The sequence below is a fragment of the Nothoprocta perdicaria genome, unplaced genomic scaffold, assembly GCF_003342845.1.
Source record: "Nothoprocta perdicaria isolate Ctin4 unplaced genomic scaffold, notPer1 scaffold_73, whole genome shotgun sequence".
Classification (NCBI taxonomy): Eukaryota; Metazoa; Chordata; class Aves; order Tinamiformes; family Tinamidae; genus Nothoprocta; species Nothoprocta perdicaria.
Genome location: NW_020456010.1, coordinates 2,448,303 through 2,467,127, shown reverse-complemented (window position 1 = coordinate 2,467,127; position 18,825 = coordinate 2,448,303). Strand labels below are relative to the sequence as shown.

The 18,825-nt window shown below is 59.6% G+C and overlaps 2 protein-coding genes across 2 annotated transcripts; one reads left to right on the top strand and one right to left on the bottom strand.

The window, feature by feature from the left end:
* Positions 1-1,592: 1,592 nt before the first annotated feature.
* Positions 1,593-8,389, top strand: GTPBP2 (GTP binding protein 2). Its single transcript, XM_026051228.1, has 10 exons — positions 1,593-1,741; positions 2,001-2,109; positions 2,606-2,803; positions 3,085-3,259; positions 3,916-4,135; positions 4,567-4,702; positions 5,094-5,152; positions 5,957-6,128; positions 6,433-6,597; positions 7,046-8,389. Exons 1-10 carry the CDS (start codon positions 1,608-1,610, stop codon positions 7,241-7,243), a joined length of 1,566 nt encoding a protein of 521 aa, XP_025907013.1. The 5' UTR covers positions 1,593-1,607; the 3' UTR covers positions 7,244-8,389.
* A 2,919-nt stretch (positions 8,390-11,308) lies between these two features.
* Positions 11,309-18,723, bottom strand: POLH (DNA polymerase eta). Its single transcript, XM_026051235.1, has 10 exons — positions 18,587-18,723; positions 18,361-18,495; positions 18,072-18,280; positions 17,609-17,778; positions 15,143-15,246; positions 14,284-14,403; positions 13,848-13,971; positions 13,287-13,352; positions 12,445-12,608; positions 11,309-12,182 (listed from the first exon to the last, which is right to left on the bottom strand). Exons 1-10 carry the CDS (start codon positions 18,721-18,723, stop codon positions 11,378-11,380), a joined length of 2,034 nt encoding a protein of 677 aa, XP_025907020.1. The 3' UTR covers positions 11,309-11,377.
* Positions 18,724-18,825: the final 102 nt, after the last annotated feature.

Here is an 18,825-nt window from a genome sequence, read left to right as displayed (position 1 = left end):
GGAGCTGTCGGGGCCCGCTCGGGCCGGGGCCCGGGAGGCGCCGCCCGCCGAGGCGGGGAGCGGGCGCGGTGCCGGTGCCGGTGCCGGGGAGCCCCCCGGGCGCTGCCCGCAGCCCGTCCCGGGGGCTCCGCTCCGCCAGCGCCGTCGGATGAGCGGCATGGCAGGTGTGGGAGACGGGGCCGCGGTTCTTGCCGCCGGTCAGCTGGTGCCGTGCGCGCTGGGTGGACGGAGGGTGCTGGACAGTGTGGTGGCAGCGTGGGATGGAGTGGGATGTGTGGACTTTTCTGATCAGCTGTTGGCCCGTGTGCTTGCTTTTCCCTTTTTTTTTTCTTTTTTTGTTCTTTTCTTTTTTAACTGGAAGTCACTGTGACTTTCAGGCTGGCCCCATCCTTTGCTGTCAGTACAGAGAGAAAAAATAAACAAAAGCAGCAGCAACAACAAAACGTGTCATTCCCTGCTGCRTGACTCTAATTTTAGTTTGTGGTTTTCAACCTGTGTGATGCAACCAGGAGAAACAAACCCCGAGTAAATTCCAGTGCMGTGCAGGAATTCATGAATGAAGGGCAGGCGAGGCTGTGACTAACACAGTAGGTTTCTGCAATTTCCCCTCTCTGAAAATGGTSGTAGTAGCTACGGTGCCTATAGAAGGCCACAGTGGCTGGTGCCTATAGAAGTCYTTGCTGGCACGGCATCTAACCTGTGTATTTTATTTCCTTCCCTGGCCAGGCAGAAGACGGGAACATCGAGTACAAGGTGAGCCCGTTGTGCACTGCGCAGGGGACCTCTTCCTCCCGGAGGATTATTTTGCAGCAAGGAACTTCAACAAAGACAGCGTGTGGGGAACGTGTTCAGGAAAGGGGCAGAAAAACAAACGCTGGGCTAGGGGGCTGGACCCAGTCCACCTCTGGGTCTCTGTGCAGCARTGCCTAGTGTGCTCAGCTGGAATGGTTGGCTATCAGCACTGGTTTTAAGAATCTGATGTAGGAGAGGAGATCCACYGTGCTTTTCCTGAGACCTTCCTGCTTGGATGGAGATACCTGGTATTCCTTAGCCGCTTGCTTGCGGCTCCCCTGCCCTTCTCAGTTACTTGGTCCCCGCATCACAGATAGGTGGTGCTTTCCTTGCCCCCACAGCAGGCAGGGTGAGAATCACAGAATCTTAAAGGTTGGAAGGGACCTCTAGAGATCATCTAGTCCAACCTTCCTGCTCCAGCAGGGACACCCAGAGCACGGGGCACAGGGCGGCATCCAGGCGGGTTTTGAAGGCCTCCAGAGAAGGAGACTCCACARCCTCCCTGGGCAGCCTGTGCCAGGGCTCTGTCACCCTCACAGTAAGGAAGTTCCTCCTCACCTRGAGATGGAACCWCCTGTGTTTCAGCTTGCACCCATTACCCCTTGTCCTGTCACTGGCCACCACYGAGAAAAGTGAGGAGGCAGGAGCCTCGTGTTGTGGGGTGTTTCCCAGAGGTGGGCCAGGCTGGAGACGTGGTGCTGGGTTGGGGAGGCGCTGCCTTGGGCGGCCACGCTGCAACTCTGACCGCCTGCTCCGTTGAACAGCTCAAGCTGGTGAATCCCTCGCAGTACCGCTTCGAGCACCTGGTCACGCAGATGAAGTGGCGCCTGCAGGAGGGCCGAGGGGAGGCCGTCTACCAGATCGGCGTGGAGGACAACGGGCTGCTCGTGGGGCTCTCGGAGGAGGAGATGCGCGCCTCGCTCAAGACGCTGCGCCGCATGGCCGAGAAGTGCGTGGCCCTGCCGCCTGCAGCRCCGGCCCGCGCGGCTCGGCCCCAAAACGGGGCTGGGGGGTGGCTGCCTCTGCGTGCCTGGAGTTCCCGTAGCACGAGGCTCCGGGAATAGCAGGGCAGCTTGGCTGGGAGCTCCAGGCTTCAGCCTGGCTCCTRCCGGGGTGTGGGCCCTTCGCGTTCACAGGTCTGATTCTAGAGGTGCTGGGGCAGCTCAGCACAAACGTGGCTCTCACTCTTTCCTTTGGGCCCCCGGCAGGGTTGGGGCAGACATCACGGTGCTCCGAGAGAGGGAGGTTGATTACGACAGCGACGTTCCAAGGAAGATCACAGAAGTCCTTGTCCGAAAGGTGCCTGACAACCAGCAGGTAGGAGCCTGTGGCTTGGCCACCCTCTCCCTTTGGGGACKTCTAGGCTTGAGGCTTCATTCAAGCAGTTTCCTTTCRGGATGAGAATCCAAACCCTAGAGGYGCTTTGCCCTAGATTGACCCATTGCAGGTTCTCTAAAGAGCTGCCAAAGGGAGGCTTGAGAACAACGCTTTTCATCTCCGGGATTGCGGTTGCAGCAGATTCCAGTAGGGGAGGTTGCCTGCACTAGAGGTGAGAAATTATCTCACTTCTGAAGCACTGGTTGTGATGCAGCTAAGTGTGGAAGCAGGGAAGGATTTGCAATTCCTGCTGCAAGAAATGACCTTGTTTTGCAGCTTCTGGGCTGTAACTTGCTGAAAGAAGGAGCAGAATCTGATGAACAGGGTTATGCTGTACAGTGCCCATCACGGAGGGAAAGGCTCTGGGGGCCCATCGGTGTGACAAGCAGCGCTGCAGTGGCTGCATTTCATGATTCCTTTCATCCTTCTTCCCTAGTTCTTAGACCTGCGAGTGGCTGTGCTGGGGAATGTGGACTCGGGGAAGTCAACTCTTCTGGGTGTCCTGACACAAGGAGAGCTGGACAACGGGAGGGGAAGAGCGCGCCTCAACCTCTTCCGGCATCTCCACGAAATCCAGTCGGGAAGAACGTCGAGCATCAGCTTTGAGATCCTTGGCTTCAACAGCAAAGGGGAGGTGAGGGAGGCCTGCTGCACTGGGGCTGGGAGAGGGTGACGAGGGGGAATACATCTTGTCCCTATTAACAACAGTGAGGGAAATGTGATGGAAGAGAGGTGGCCCAGCTCTGTGTCCCGAGGGCTGCTTGTCCGTTTGCAAGAAGCTACGTTTGTTTCCGTACATCCATGGGGAATGATCTGTATTCAATAACTTCAGAGGTGGGTGTAGTCTGATAAGGCCAGGCTCTTTCTTTGCTTGCCTGGTGGTGCTCCTTCTAACTGAGTGCTCTTGTTCCTCAGGTGGTGAATTACAGTGACTCCCGGACAGCAGAAGAGATCTGTGAGAGCTCCTCCAAGATGATCACGTTCATTGATCTGGCTGGCCACCACAAGTACCTGAAAACAACCATCTTTGGCCTCACCAGCTACTGCCCAGACTTTGCTATGTTGGTGGTTAGCGCCAACACTGGCATTGGTGAGTACTGGGCTGCCTGCACTGAGGAACACACAGACAGGCTGACAGTGGCGTGAGAGGAACAGAGGGTGGCTGGGCAGATCCTGGTTAGCTGGGGATTCTTGAAAGAAAAGAAAAAGAAAAAGGAAGAGAGAAGAGAAGAGAAGAGAAGAGAAGAGAAGAGAAGAGAAGAGAAGAGAAGAGAAGAGAAGAGAAGAGAAGAGAAGAGAAGAGAAGAGAAGAGAAAAATGTTTTCTTGTAGACCAATGCTTAAAAATGTCTGGGAGGGAAGAGAGTGGAATCCTGTGTCATCTAGATCCCAGGTTACTGGTAATGATGCTCAGGAGAGAGAAGCTTTGTCTGGCATTTGAGGGTGCATTTGTTGGAAAAAATTCTCTTTGACATATTCATAAGGGTAGCCTGAACCTTGTAAAAAGGCAGCTGGAGTTCTCCCAAATTTTTTCATGGCCGTCTTTTGGAAAACTCTGGTCCGTAGAGGTAAACTACTGCATCTTTCTGAAGCAAAGAGATCAGGCTTAAGAAGTCTCATTCAGCTTGGTATTTTTTAGGTGAATGTTTATTTTGATTAAAAGAATAACGTTCCTTTTCCATTGCCTGATGATCTGAGCAGATGAATGCTTGGTGAGTGCTACACCTCTCATTTTTCTCCCTTGCAGCAGGCACAACGCGAGAGCACTTGGGCTTGGCGATGGCCCTCAAGGTCCCCTTCTTCATTGTCATCAGCAAAGTCGACTTGTGTTCAAAAGCCACTGTGGAACGGACAGTGAAACAGCTGGAGCGGATCCTGAAGCAGCCAGGCTGCAACAAGCTGCCCCTGCTTGTCAATTCCGATGACGATGCTGTCACAGCAGCACAGCAGTTTGCACAGTCTCCCAAGTAAGGGACCCTTCTTTCTGTCTGCTAGGAACGGGTAATTCAGTGTGGAGCTGGGAAAATCTTCCCTGGGGAAGCAGGTGACATCTTGAACATATTGGCTCCTTATCTGCAAGATWTCCTGCTTTTATATTCCCGGAGGGGATGTCTTTCCCTGCTAGGCTTTCCTGGGGCTCTCGGAGCAGAAGGTGCTGGAGGCTGTGTTGGGTCACATCTCCAGGACAGAAGTGTGGGCTGACAGGCGATGGGTGTCTCAGCCAAACATTGAGGCAGGGTCTCTGCAGTTACACGTAGTCCACACACCYTTCCATAGTGGTCCAGTTTCTTACTGTGGTCCCTGTCTTCCCGTTGGGCTCTGTAGATTGAGAATTGCAGTCACGTTCTGCACCTGCACTCTGGCCTTCCACTCATGCCTGTCTGTGTGTGTTTGGCAGCATCACCCCAATCTTCACACTGTCCAGCGTTTCTGGGGAGAACCTAGATCTYTTGAAAGTCTTCCTCAACATCCTTCCTCCACTGACCAACAGTAAAGAGCAGGAGGAGCTAATGCAGCAGCTCACAGAGTTTCAGGTATGTAAAGGCAGCTCTCCATCTGCTTCTGTGCCCATTGCTGTGATGTGTGACAGCCAGCTGAGGACACCATGGGGGAGCATGTGGTGAACTCCTGGACTATGGGTAAATGTTAAGGGGTGGGCTTGCTCCTTGTAAAAGCCTGTTAGCCTCAGCCCTGTTGTAGCCAGGGGTGCCCATCTCACAGAAAAGACTTTTTCCCTGGCTTCTCAAGCTGGGGCTCTTCTAATGGGAAGATAGTGGGAGCTGGTGAAAGCTCTGAGATGCTCTCTGATGCCCATCAGAGAGCTCCCCTCTGCCCATGGCAGGAACAGCGTGTCCRCCCATGGCAGGAACAGCTTATTCTTCTGGAGTGCTCTCTGAGCACCTTATTCTGGTTGCTTTCCTGCAGGTTGATGAAATCTATACTGTGCCAGAGGTGGGGACTGTTGTGGGAGGAACTCTCTCGAGGTAAGTGATGCGAGACAGGCAGATGATGTGGGTGGTTGCAGGAGTTCAGCAAGGCTGGAGTCACYCACCGCTCTGAGAGCAGCAGAATGGAAGCTGTCCAGTCCTCACCATCTGTATCAGATGGAAGCAGAAAAATCAGTCCTGGCTCTTGCCTGCTAACAGAGCTGATTGAGGGTGAAGCCCTGCAGGGTGCAGGGAGGTGCTCTGCGCACGTGGTGGCAGGTGAGGCCCCTGCTCTGAAGCTGCTGGATTAGCAGGGTGACCTGTAGCGTGCTGGAGCAGGGCTTGGCAGGAGCCAGTGTCAGCAGAGGCCAGCCAGCATCCCGAGGTGCTGCTCCCSTCCTCCCTCAAGCAGGGGGAGAAGTCAATGTGCAAAGCAAATCCGCTCATCCCAGCAGAAGCTGTCGCATGCCGCTGCCATAGGAAGGCTGCTGTCCTTCAGTGTCCCAGGAACGGTCAGAGCTGTTTGGTTCTCCGGGTGTCCGTGCAGAGTGGGTGCCAGCTGCAGTCCGCCCAGGAGAAAGGGTGCAGTATGTCAGAGCACTGGAGCCAGAATGGCACCCGTCCAAGGAGAAGGAGGAAAAAACGCTTGGTTTCCTAAGGAGTCATAGTGTGGTTTTCACTGCTGCTGTAGGAATTCCCTATTCCTGCCAGCTTTGTATCCCTGTTCGCTCATCACGTGCCYGGGTAGGAGGCCAGAGACACTCGTATCCTTGGCCCGGAGCAGTCAGTGCAAGCTAACCGTGCAGGGTGCAGCTTCTTCCTTGCTCCCTGCTGATCCRTCCTGCTTTTGTGTCCTGGCAGCGGGATCTGCCGAGAAGGGGAGAACCTGGTGGTGGGTCCCACTGACGACGGGAAGTTCCTGCGGCTGAAGGTSTGCAGCATCCAGCGCAACCGCTCGGCCTGCCGGGTGCTGCGGGCAGGGCAGGCGGCCACGCTGGCCCTGGGGCCCTTCGACCGCTCCCTGCTGCGCAAGGTGAGTCCGGCTGCTGCCAGGCTCCCCGCTGCCCCACAGGCAGGAAGATCAGCTGCCAGGGCGCTCGGGGAGCGGGCATGGAAGCTTCCCAGGAGAACCTGCCCTGGTGGCGGGGGAGGGAAGTAGAGGGGTGTGCAGAAAAGTTGCTGGAAAGGGAGGAAATGACCAGGCTGGGAGGTGGGAGGAGTGCAGGGCTGAGGAAGGGAAGTAAGGCCAAGGCCTAAAGTGGAAGTGTGTCTGTGTTCGGTATGGGGCTGGCAAAGGGGCCGGCCCCGAGTGGTCTGAGCTTTGGGCTGTTGTGCAGGGCATGGTGATGGTGAGCCCAGAAATGAACCCCACCATCTGCTCAGTGTTCGAGGCCGAGATCGTGCTGCTCTTCCATGCCACGACTTTCCGGAAGGGGTTTCAGGTGACGGTGCACGTAGGCAACGTGCGGCAGACTGCTATTGTGGAGAAGATCCACGGAAAGGTAGGTCTGGGAGCAAAGGGGGAATGTGGACTGCCCTGTGGGGCTTGTTGGGATTCCATTGGGTGCACTAGAAAAGCCATGGGGCTATCAAGTCCAGTTGTGTGGTAGCTTGGACATCTGTGTCCTGTCAGAGAACACGCTGGTCCCTTTATCCTGCTTGTGTAGTTGATTTGCCTCCCACAATGTTAAAGAATTTCCATATCACAAAATAAGCAGCTGGATCACAAAATAAGCCTGCTGGATCCCAGCAGGGCTGGGAAGGGAGGCAAACTCTGTTCTCCAGCGCTTTGTCTTCCTGTCTCGCACCATGCAGACAGTGATGGGAAGAGCTCAAACTCTGCAAGCCTGAGAGAGACAACTAATGGCCTCATCTATTTAGCATCCACCCCCAAATCTGCTTCAGCAGAGGCGTGGTAGGTGGGCCCAGGCATCCGCTTTGTCTCCTTAGGACAAGCTGCGGACGGGCGAGAAGGCAGTCGTCCGCTTCAGATTCATCAAGCATCCCGAATACTTGAAGATCGGAGCCAAGCTGCTCTTCCGTGAAGGAGTCACCAAAGGCATCGGGCATGTCACTGACCTCCAGGCCATCACCACCAAAGAAAACGGCCTGGAGGAGGCCCTGGGGCCTGGGCAACGGAGCTTCTGACTACGACTGGGTCGGAGAGATCACTYGCCAACAAGCGGGGAGGAGGCTGGAAGCTCCCCTGGCCCTCCGAGCGGTGCCTGGAGCTGCTGCCATCCAGCTGCAGTGTGGGCGTCCCTCCTCTGTGCTGCGAGGTGGAGTCTTGGAGAGTTCCTTGCGTTCGGTGCCCTACGAGAGGCAAGTTAAGCATGTTCTCCACGTTGCCTTGTGCTTTGGTTGCCCTGCCCTCCGGAAGAGATGAGAGGCACCCGCAGACCCAGGCAGGCAAGTTCTGGCTGTGTTTACTGTTTTAAAATTAGTGGTTGGGAGGAGCAGAGTCCTTGAAGACTGGCCGTGAAGGGATTTATTTTCCATCTGTGATAGAAGATCTGGCTCTGTTCCAGCTCGATCCAGAGCAGTCCTGCAGCACATCCCTGTGGGGAGGGATGGAAGAGGCCCTGCTTCCCACAGCGGGAGCTTGGCTGGACCTTTCAGATGCATTCAGGACACTTTTTTACCCATTTTATTCTTGGTTGGCTTTAATCTGCAGTGTCCATCTGTGTGTTGGTTTTGCATTGCTGTAATCCGGGTGTCTGGCTGTCGGCCCCGCACACGGGCGCGCTCCCGCCTGGGCCTCCCGGGAGGMCGGGGCCGCTCCGGGCGCCGCGGCCTCCTCGCACGGGGTGTGAAGGCAGCGTTGCACTTAGCTCCGCTCCGTGCAGCCGGCCGGCCGAAGCACCAGGCAGCCCTGTGGAGCCCTGTGGAGCCCTGGGTCAACGCCACCGCGTGCTCATCGTTGCCACCAAGGTTCAGCCGCTGATTTCACCTTCGAGTGGGTGGCAGCATTTCGCAGCGGACTCCGTGGCCCAGCCCTGCTTCCTCCTCAGACACTCGCCTTAATGTCTGAGCAGGGCAGGCTGGGTTATTAACAGAAGAAACAGGTGAGTTGGTTGTAGAGATGTGGTTTGCCAGTGGTGTGGGTTTAGTTGTCGCTCTCCTAAAGGAAGACCTGTTTGCTTTCCCTGGACATGGGGGTCCGTGTGGAGGGAAGCTGGCGCGGCCAGCACGGACTCTGTGCACAGGGAGCGGAGCACTTCTGTCCCCCTTGTCGCCCTGCGAGTCCCGCTGCGTGACAGTTGCTGCAGCTGGGGGTGCAGCCGCACTGGGACTCTTGACTTCAGTGCTGGCCAGGAGCGAGAGGGGCCCCAAAGCGCTCGCCTGCCCGCGAGCAGCTTGCCCTGTGCTGGGGCCCGGCGCCTTGGCCCGTCCCTGCCGCCCGGCGGGGCTGCCCCCGCAGAGCGCTGTGGGGTTGGTGATGGGCGGCGGGGACACGGGGCTGACAAAAGGCCGTCCTGCCCGTGAGGGGCTGCGGGGCAGCTCGGCAGGAGGGGAGGACAGGCGCTGCCTGCCCCCAGGAGCGCAGACCCAGCTCCCATCCCGTCTCCTCCCGGCAGCCCAGCCGCCCCGGCTCGGGGCMGTGCTCAAGGGGGCTCCTTTGCCCKGGCAGCGCTCCGGCTCTGACAGCGCCTGCGCTGCGGCCCGCAGGGCCCCRGCTGCCAGCAGGCTCCTCCCTTCGGTGCTAGTGCTCCCTGAGAGCAGCCCTGGCTGCGGGGGCRCGTGGAGCTGCCTGCAGCCCCCCGACGTCCCCAGCACCCGTGCACATGTGGGGGGCCGCCACCCTGCAGGCTGTGGCGCGGCCGTTCCTGGTGCCACGCGCTTCATTCACCATCGCTCCTCTGTTGTCTTCAGCTTTTCTGATGCTGGGGCTGCCCCAGCCCCRGGCTTCTCTATATAAATGTACAGAATAAAGACGTTTTATCGAGCCAGGTGGAACAGTGAGCGCGCGCGGAGCGGGGCTCTGGCCCTGCTGCCCTCGGGCTGGGCCGCGGTGGCRGAGCCGGCGCTGCAGTCCTCCCTGTGTCTGTAGGAGCGGGAGGTGCCGGCTGCAGCAGGCAGGGGGCCTGTCCCAGCGCTGCGGCCCTGCAGCACCCGCACGGGCAGGGGGACCCGGCTCCTGCCTCCTCCCAGGCACCCACGGCCCTGGCCCAGAGCCTCTGTGAGGGCTGCTCCCCTGGGCCCAAATCTAGCCTGGGTTTGTTTTTAAAATAGCTTTGAGCTTATCGGTAGGCGAGTGCTTCCTCTCTGTGAAAACAGGTTATTCCCCTCGTTGCAAGCAGAGACAGAGAAGCTTCCCCGTGGAGGTGACCTGTGTCACGGAAGGGCCGTGCTGCCCTAGGCTTGTTGTGGTGTGGGGCAGTGCCACCCACTGAGGCCGGTCCTGCCGGACGCACAGGGGATGACACAGCCCCTGTCATGGCTTAAGGGAGCCCTGCCCACCAGGCCGCCTTTCCCTGCATGGCCACGCCGGGAGCCTCGTCCTGCTGGAACGTGAGGCCTGGCATTGATGGGAGGGACTCCCGCGTTCCTCCCGCCGGCGGTCACCGCTGCTCACGTGCGTCCAGCGCAGCTTGGCAGCAGCAGCTGCGGTGTCAGCGCAGCGGCCGCGTCCCGGCACGGGCAGCGGCTCCGCGGGCAGTAGGATCCATCCAGGGGCCAGCGGCCCCTGCTGCTCCGCGCGGGAGGAGGCTCCATCCAGGGGCCAGCGGCCCCTGCGGCTCCGTGCGGGAGGAGGCTCCATCCAGGGGCCAGCAGCCCCTGCGGCTCCGTGCGGGAGGAGGCTCCATCCAGGGGCCAGCAGCCCCTGCGGCTCCGCGGGCAGTAGGATCCATCCAGGGGCCAGCGGCCCCTGCTGCTCCGTGCGGGAGGAGGCTCCATCCAGGGGCCAGCGGCCCCTGCTGCTCCGTGCGGGAGGAGGCTCCATCCAGGGGCCAGCGGCTCCGCGGCAGCGGTGCCTGCTCTATCTGCCGCCCGCAGAAGGGCGGCCGGGGCGCTCGCTCCTTCCCCTCCCAGGGAGGGGAAGCTGCAGCTGACGCAAGGCTGTGCGACGCGTTTCCACACCCACCCAGCGCCRCTTTGACGTGGCCAGCTCCCTTCTGTGCCCTCAGCTGCCTTTGGATTATTGGCAGCAGYGATTTTGCCTTTGGAACAGGCCCAAGGGTTCCAGGCAGCCCACGGCACAGCCTGGAGCCGAGCCCTGCTGGGATGTAGAGGGCAAAAGCCTCCCTTGTGCTGGAAGGAGTCACTTGTCCGGTGTCCCCTTGTTCCCCTGCCAGGGTTGGCGCTGGTGGCTGTGGGGCTGTGTGGCTGCGGGGAGCTGAGGCTGCCCCTCTCATGGGAGCTGAACATGTTTCGCAGAGCAGGATCAAAACAGAACCCTGTAATCAGGTTGCCTGTAACAGCCCTGGAGTCTGTAAGGGGGGAGAAAGAGGGTAGATGAGCCCTCTRGGTGCTTCCCCAAACCTCCCTCTGCTGCCTCTTCACATTTCCCACCCCCTCCAGCAGGACTCTAGCACGAAGCAGCTCCTGTCTCAAGAGCAACTATCAGTCTTTGCCCTGCAACCTCAACAAGCCCTCCAGCAGTGCAGCTCCAGCCTCCTCCAAGCTTAGGTCTCTGAAAGGAACATCATACCTGGGCATGGCAGGACCGGAGCGGGCATCACAGGCCAGACCGCTACCCCTAGGGCCTTGCCAGAGTCTATCAGGGAAACCCTTCTGGGTTATGGGAGAAAAGGCAGGCTGSCCCTAGCCCAGGAGGGCAGCAGCCACCATGGGGTAAGCTCCCAGGTGCAAAACACACAGCGAGGGCACCACCCCACGAGAACTATCCTAAGTGAAGTCTTCAGCATGCTCACATGGATAGGGGTTTGGGACTAGACTTGGCCAGAGCCTTCCCAGGATAAGCTGCTGTCTCCGTACTTCAGTTTTCCCACTTTTACGGGGGGGGGGAGATGCTACTGCTTCCCCAGGAAAGAGMTGGAGCAACATTTACCAGCAGCATGAGGCAGCTCTGGGCACCCCTGCCAGCAGGAGGGGTAGGTGAAAGCACCACACGGGGAGCTAGAAGCCACCAGCCTCTGCCCAGGCAGGTGCAGGGGCAGATACATCCACCAGCACACACTAGTCACAACTTCCAGTTCAGCCCAGAGGTGGGCTAGAGATAATTTATTAGACTTGATGCATTAAAACCTRTCTGTATAAAAACTTTTCAGCTGTATTTAAAAAACATTGATCATCTAAAATTCCCAGGGTGGCTGGGAGTTAAGGAGATAACCGTTTAAAGAAAAAGTCCAGAGTTCGTGTCGCCCCTTCCCTGGGCCGCTTGGCACTGGTGGCAGCTTGAGGCTTGGGCTTGCTCCTGGCCGGAGAGCTGGGAGCTGCAGCCTTGGGGCTGGGAGCTGCGCCCAGGGCCGGCGGGGAGCTGGGCTCCAGGAGAGAGCGCTGCAGCTCCACAGCAAAGTGGTAGTCCAGGTGCTCGGGGAGCTCCCAGGCCAGCACGCGCTGGCCACACTTCTCACACTGCTGCCAGTCCCCGGGCGAGGCGGGAGGGAAGTGCGTGAGCTCAGGAGACGGGGGCAAGTTCTGCTCATTGCCCTCTGCAGCTTGTGCTGGTTTCGGGGGGCTGCTGGAGCCCAGCGGCGTGGAGGGCACTTGTGTACCATCCGGCCGTGGTTCTTCCCAGAGCAGCCTCTTGCGGGGAGAGGCAGAGCTCCCCTGCCCAGGGCTGCAGCTCCCGGGGGCCGCCAGGTCGCCCTGCGCAACGGCGGGTCCAGCGCCACTTGCCGCCTGGCGCTCCGGGGAGCCGGGCGCGGGCGGCTGCGCGCGCTGCCGCTCGGCTGCCCTCTGGAAGAAGGTCTCGATAGCGTGAGGCGGCCTGGCCTCCTTGCTTGGGCTCCTGAAGAACTTCACCCTGGGGCTCCGAGAGGACACGGTGTTTTTGCTGGTGGTGGCYGTGCCGTCAGACTGGGCCTCACTGGTCAGGAAGGTGGCAATGCCCCCAGAGAGGAGCGTGGGAGCCTCTGAGAACTTGCTGGCAGAGAGAAGCACCGAGATGAGCGGCGGAGACCTGCAAAGGACAAACGTGCATCAGCTCRGACACCGGCCTGGGAGGCAGAGTCGCCTGCGGCGAGGCACCRGAGTTAGCGGAGTGCAGCCAGATGTGGGGCTAGGAGCCAGGCTCTTCCACAAACAAGCGCCGTGCTCGGCTGCGCCTGCAGATTCCCATCRCGGCACCTTGGCCCAACTCTGCTGTTCCCACCCTGCCTTGTCCCACACCCCAGCCACGGAGCGAGCCCTCACGGGGACACGGGGCGCCGTGCCGCTCTCACCAGGCGGCCTGGTGAGCCCCAGCCGCGTTGCAGCTCTGGATGAGGGCGAAGGCGTCGCTGCTCATCTTGTGGGCGTCGTAGCGGGCCAGCGCGCAGCAGCGCGAGAGCCGCACGTCTCCCTGCGCGCGGATCACCACCATGAGCTGCTTGGCCACGCGCTGGTTCTGCGGAGAGAGGAGGCAGCCGCGTGACGAGCGATGCTTGCGGGTAGGGCAGGGAGGGCCAAGGGGCTGCACACAGTGCCGCGRCCCTGCGGGATCAGCCGCCGCCTCCCGATGCTGCGGCGGATGCAGCCTGTCCGGCCGGGGCTCATCTCCGAGGGATGAGATCGGGGACAGCAGAGGCTCGTGTGGCTGCAGCACACAGCAAGTGGGGGAATTGGTACCGCGCCTTCAGAGACACCTCAGCAGCTTTTCTGGGCCTCYCTGCAACATCAAAGCTGGCAGAATGACCTCGCTGTGGCCTGCACACTGATAGCTGCGAGTTTAAACACAGCTCACTTCCTCTGCAAGCCTGCAGCACAGGCAAGGCTGCCTCAGCAGAGCACCTGCAGCTGCAACACGTGGGTAGTGTGGCAGGACGAACATACAGCAGCTTCCAGATCCCGGCATCCTAAAGCACGGGCCAAGGAGCATCCTTCGCTGCAGTGTTCAGGGACAGACCATCCTTCCTGMCGGGCTCTTGCTCACTTTGCTCAGGGCTCACAGTGGTGCTGCACGTCTGAGCAGGCAGAGCTCCYGGCCCTGCAAGCAGCGCACAGCGCAGATGTGCTGCATGGCTCCTGGAGGCCTGGCCCCCTGGGCCACTGCAGGAAAATAAGCCCCCTGTGCCCCTCTCCCTACCTGGCTCCTGTCCTTAATGAGCCTGCACTCCAGCTCCAAGGAGAGCTGCAGGATCCAGTGTTGCACCTGCAAGACACACAGCACAAGGAACAGGCTTGAGGCTGTGCTGGGGATGCTGCTGGCACACGAGGGCCATGAGCAGGAGCGCTCCCAGAGAAGTCCCTCCCGGTGAGGGCTCAGCCCTAGTCCCTGCACCTCTCACGGAGAGCACGGAGCAGGTCCCTCTGCAGCCAACAGGGAGGAGCAGCCTGGCCCGCTCCCTCCTTGGGCTCCTTACCTCCTTTCTGGTGACCAGCCTGGGAAGTCTCGAATCCCCTTTGTAGAGCATGGGCCCATTTTGCTCATGCAGAATAGGACAAGGTTGGACCTCTCYGTGCAGCACTTTGTCACTGCACTTGTGTCTACAGAGGATGTCCCTGGCTCCCAGGGTCTAAGCCACCCCCTCCCATGCAGCCCCCAGGCCAGTTTCAGGGCACAGAAAAGCAGCAGCTTTTGCTGGCCAGTCCCAGCTTYGAGCGTCTCCGTGTCCTCCAGGCTGAAGGCCGGACCCGCCTCCTCTACCTCCTTCTGCGTGGCCAGGGCTGTCTTCCCAGGGAAGTTCTTGCTGCAGCCAATGGACTGGGCTAGGTGCCGGTTTTTGACGGGCTCATCTTCAATTCCTCTGCACAGGTCGTAGAGCCAGGACCTGGAAGCCACAGAGGTAACAGGGGTGAAGGCAGCTAGAGAGCCCCAATTGCCACCTGTGAACGTGGGGCCCGGGGACACCCACTGCACGTGCCAGGGGATACTCTCTCCTCCGATGCGACAGTGCTAGGGCTGCCACACCAGCTGCTCTGGGATTTACCCCCTGCACGGGATGGGGAGGACAGGGGCAGGGCAGAGCAGGGCCGGGGAGCCCGCGAAGCCTCCCACCTTCCTTCCCATGCAGGACAAGCTGCCTCCGAAAGGAAGACCCGGCTGCTGCCGGGGCCTGGCTGCGCAAGCGGTGCATCATTACCCCGGCTTGTCCCCAAAGTGGGTCTGCAGCTCCGCCTCACTGATCCGAGTCAGCTGCCCGATGTACTCCACGCCGAAGATGTCCATGATGGCAGCACCCAGCTTCCCCCCCAGGTTTCGGCTGCAGAGGACACAGGGATCACRAATGAGGCATCACAGGAGGATTCACAGGGTCACAAGTCTGCAAGCACTGCCCGGAGCAGCTGAAAGCAGGCGAGCAAGGAAGCAGTCAAGGCTCTAAGGCAAAAGAGCCCAACAAAAGAGCTCTTCCCCTTGGGTAGAAGGATGTACAGGAGGTGAAGCAAGACAAGCTCAGAGCTCATGCAGCTCCCTCAGCTCAGTCTCCAAGAGGTGCTCCCCAACTCCCTGTTCCCTTCCTACGTGGGCAGGACCCTCCCCACACCTGCACCCTTCCCCACCAGCAGCAGGAGCAGCCCGCAGGGSTGGGGGGCTGAAGCAGGGTTCCCCCTGCAGCAGCACGGCTGGTAACTCCCCTGCACCAAGGCGCAGCTCTTGTGCACACTGCAGATGCTCAGAACGAAGCCATTCCTGCTCTAGCAGGACTCCCCCTCTGTTTCTTGCAAATGCTGATGAGCCTTTAGAGTCAATGTTGAAAACCCTTTTCTGGCAGTCACCCACTAACGTCAAATTATTGTATGTTGAGGTGGCCAGGAACAGTTTTGGACCTTCTAGATGCCCTGCCTCCGCTCCCAAAAGCGGCAGTGACAAAACCAGCAGGAGCAAGGGCTGCAGCAATRAAGCAACACAGCAGGACTCCCCTCCTAGTGCACACTCCGCCCCGCCGCAGAGCCCGAGCCTGGGGCCGCGCTCCCGGGAGCCGGCGGCTCCGCAGCACTCACATGCTGCCGACGGGCGTGTGGCTGAAGAGCTGCGGCACGGATCGCCAGGGCACCAGCGTCTGGCGGTTGGGCTTGTTCAGGCCGCACGCCAGCTTYGCCAGGGTCTGCAACACACGAGCGGCAGCAGGGCCCATGAGCACAAACCCGCGCGGCCCTAGTGCGCCCGGCCCGCGCGGCATCACCTCCCGTGCGGCATCACCACCAGCGAGGAGCTGCCTTGGGAAGGGCTGTGTGGGAGGACACGCAGCCTGCGCCGCCACTGCCTCCCAGCGCCGCTGCCTCCTGCTCCGCACGCTCGGGGTCTACCACAGGTCTGGCTGCCTTAGTTTGCACCAGCTGAGCACACTAGAGCTTCCAGAGCATCCCCACCGTCCTCCTCAGCCTATTGCTCTCTCTGATCCTTTTTTTCCCTTCATCTTCCATTTCGGTCTCGCTTTTTCACGCGGTGACTATTTAAGCTTCCTCTCTGCAAGGCCCRCAGCAGCACAGGGCTGCAGAAGGAGGTCTGCAAAATACAAAAATGCTGGCCTGGAAGGGATGCTCTCCAGACCATTTACTACACAGCCCCCCCTCCCATTGTAGTCTAACACAGAATTAAGAATACACAGACCAGCTTGAAATAGATACTGCTGATTAAGTAATTCTAGTCATTTCCTCTTTCACAACTTTATTACCCATCTTATAACTAAAAAAATCCTTTTCAGCATATCAAGCTATAATCTGCATTAACAGCCTCTTTCACAGGCTTACATACCTCCTCACTCTTCTCTAGACAAGACAGCTCAATTTCCTTCAGCTTTTCATATCTAGTCATTTTTCCACATGTCTGATTATTCCTCATTTCACCAGAGACTCTTCTAAGTTCACCTGCATTATTCCTGAACAAGGTGCCTCAAACCAAATCAATCACCAACACTTCATGGGGTGGAATAATTTACTTTTTCTGACGCTTTTCTAAAGTAGAGCAAGTTGAAATGGAATCTGCCATTCCCACAGTTACTGCTGGAACTGCCTCATCCTGCTCATTGTCCGTAACAACTCCAGGCTACTCTCYGACTTACTGCAACTTAGCCAAAGGCCTCCTAGTTGATGCACTTGTTTTCTTTCTTTATCTGGGCCACTCAGACCATTGGTGAGGAGCACAGGAAGTGCTGCTTGATTCTTTCAGCTGCATTTGCAGCTCTAATTCCCTCTTCTAAAACTCTTACAGGCAGCCCCTCAGCCCCATCTGTGCTTCAGTCCAGTATAGTAGCTTGGTCCCCGCTCTACCCTAACCAAATAACTCACTATAAAAAAAGGCTTTCAAATCCCCCAGGAGAGTTTTCCTTTAGAAACAAGAGACCAGCATGCAGGGTGCACCCCTGCTTGCCCCAGGCTCTGATAAAAAGGCTCACATGCACAGAGAAAAGCTGGCTGGCTGTGGAAGCAGCGTAGCACGATCTGCACAGCCCCGTGCCAGATTCTGGTACTTGGACATGCCTGCCCCACACTCCCTGGTACAGCTACAGCCACGCTGCCCTTCAGGGGTAGCGCAGCACATCGTCATCTCCTTACCCACTTAGAAAAAGGTGAGGGTGCTGGTGGAGAAACTCAGTGGAGGCTGGGAGATGCTGCTGGTCACCTTACTGTAACTCCTGGCCTCTCACAGGCATTTCCCACCAACTTTGAAGCACGGTAATGTCTGGGAATTGCAGCTTACTGCCTCACACAACACTCTGCCACTGCCAGCTCCTGGCCTTGTCACATACTACCCAGGATCTACTTAGCCGGGGAAAACAGTGGCCTTCCTAGCAGGCACAGTCTGCTGTTCCTCCCTGCTCCCTTCAGAATAAAAGGGCAAGCTGAGCATCCCTTCCAGCAGGAGCTTCTACACGAGCACTCTTCCTAGGCCAGCTCAACTCTGTAACACAGTCCTCCCTGGTTTGCAGGTGGGTCAATGCAAACTAGCCCTAGTATGCATAAATGCTGGTAATACTTCATACTGGCTCTGCTGCATCCTTGAGCGAAGGAGTAGTCTGAAGTTCTCTCAACTCTCCGAGTTTCTGATGCACCCATTTTGCTGTTTTTATCATCTTGGCCACAACTTGCATCTTTTAAAACTTAACTGTCCGTAGAAGCCCTTTTTTGGCAAGGCTGAAACAGGCATCGGGTGCTCTCCGCAAGCCACCCCGCGTGTCGCCAGGCAGGAAGCCTCCGTGGCGGCGGCATCAAAGGCAGTTTGTTTCTGCAGCTGCTGTCACGCACCGAGAGCCCCAGCGGCTGCCCCGGCAGCTGGCCGAGTGTCACCCACTGCGGCTGCCAGGTGCTGCTGGCTGATTGACCGGAGCGAGCAAAACCAAACTGATGCACCTCAGTGCACTGAGCTTCCTCCTCCTCCTCGTAACAAGGGGTGTTTGTGTCAGTGATGAGCCCGCCAAAGCCACCGTCTCCCAAGCGCCAGGGATGGGGGACGTGTTCAGCTCCTACCTTGTTGTGTGAAATGCCAGCTGAGCACCTGAAGCCGGTGGCTTCTTCCACGGCCGCCCTCATTTCCTCCACGATCACAGCTCCCAYGGTGAGCTGCAGGTCCGGGCAGTCAGGCTCCGCGAACGGCAGCGCTGCCAGCCACTCGTGCACGCCGCGCTCCCGCAGCTCCTCTGGCGCGGGGACACACAGAGCACCCGCGTGGGCCCTCGCTGGCCAGCGAAGAGGGCCCGGCAGCAGCAGCAAGCCCTAGGGAGCAGCAGCGCGCTTACATAATTCCACCCCAGCGCAAGGATAAGAAGCAGGCRCCTTAAAACCTCAGCCTTAGGTAACATAAAAACCCCACTGCTCTATTTTTTGGAGGAGAGGCAATGAAGCAACCCCGCCTGCCCAGGCGGCCCTGAGTGCGGGGAAGCAGCGGGGAGGCTGCAGAGCCCGGCGGGGAGGCGGTGCGCGGACACCCTACCCTTGTCGCGGGCGGCGGCGGTGGCGGCCGGCAGCCCCTGCACGAAGGTGGTGGGCAGCAGCGCGGCGCCCAGCGGGCRGCCCCGCAGCGCGCGCAGCCGCTCCCGCGCGCAGCCCGTCAGGTCCAGGTAGGCCTCGTCGATGCTGGCCCGCTCGATGGCGGCGAAGCGCGACAGCACGGCCATCACCTCGGCGCTCGCCTCGCGGTACCTGCCCGGGCGGCGCGCGTGAGGCGCGGGCGCTGCCCCGGTGCCCCCGTGCCCCCGTGCCCCGGTCCGCGGCGCGCTCACCGCGTCAGGTCCGCCTTGCCGCGCGCCTCGGGCACGCGCGCCAGCAGCAGCTCCGGGCACAGCGCGCGCGCCTCCGCCGCCCACATGCCGCGGGCCACGCCGAAGGCGCGCGCCTCGTAGCTCACCGCGATGATCCTGCAACACAGCGCGACGCGTGAGGGGGGACGGCGGAGCCGCCGCCGGGGACACCGGGCCCGGGGACACCGCGGCCGCCGCCGCCACCTACCCGCCGCCCTGCCACTTCTTGTACTGCACCACGGCGCAGGGGCGGCCGCGCAGCTGCGGGTCGAGGCGCTGCTCCACCTGCATGAAGAAGCAGTCCATGTCCACCAGGGCCACCACGCGCTCCTGCCCGCGCTCCATCCCAACGGCTCCGCCGCCCCGCGCTCCGCGCCCGTTAACGGCGCCCGCAGCCCCGCCCCCTGGGCGGGGGGGGCGCGCGGGGCACGCCGGGAGCTGTAGTTC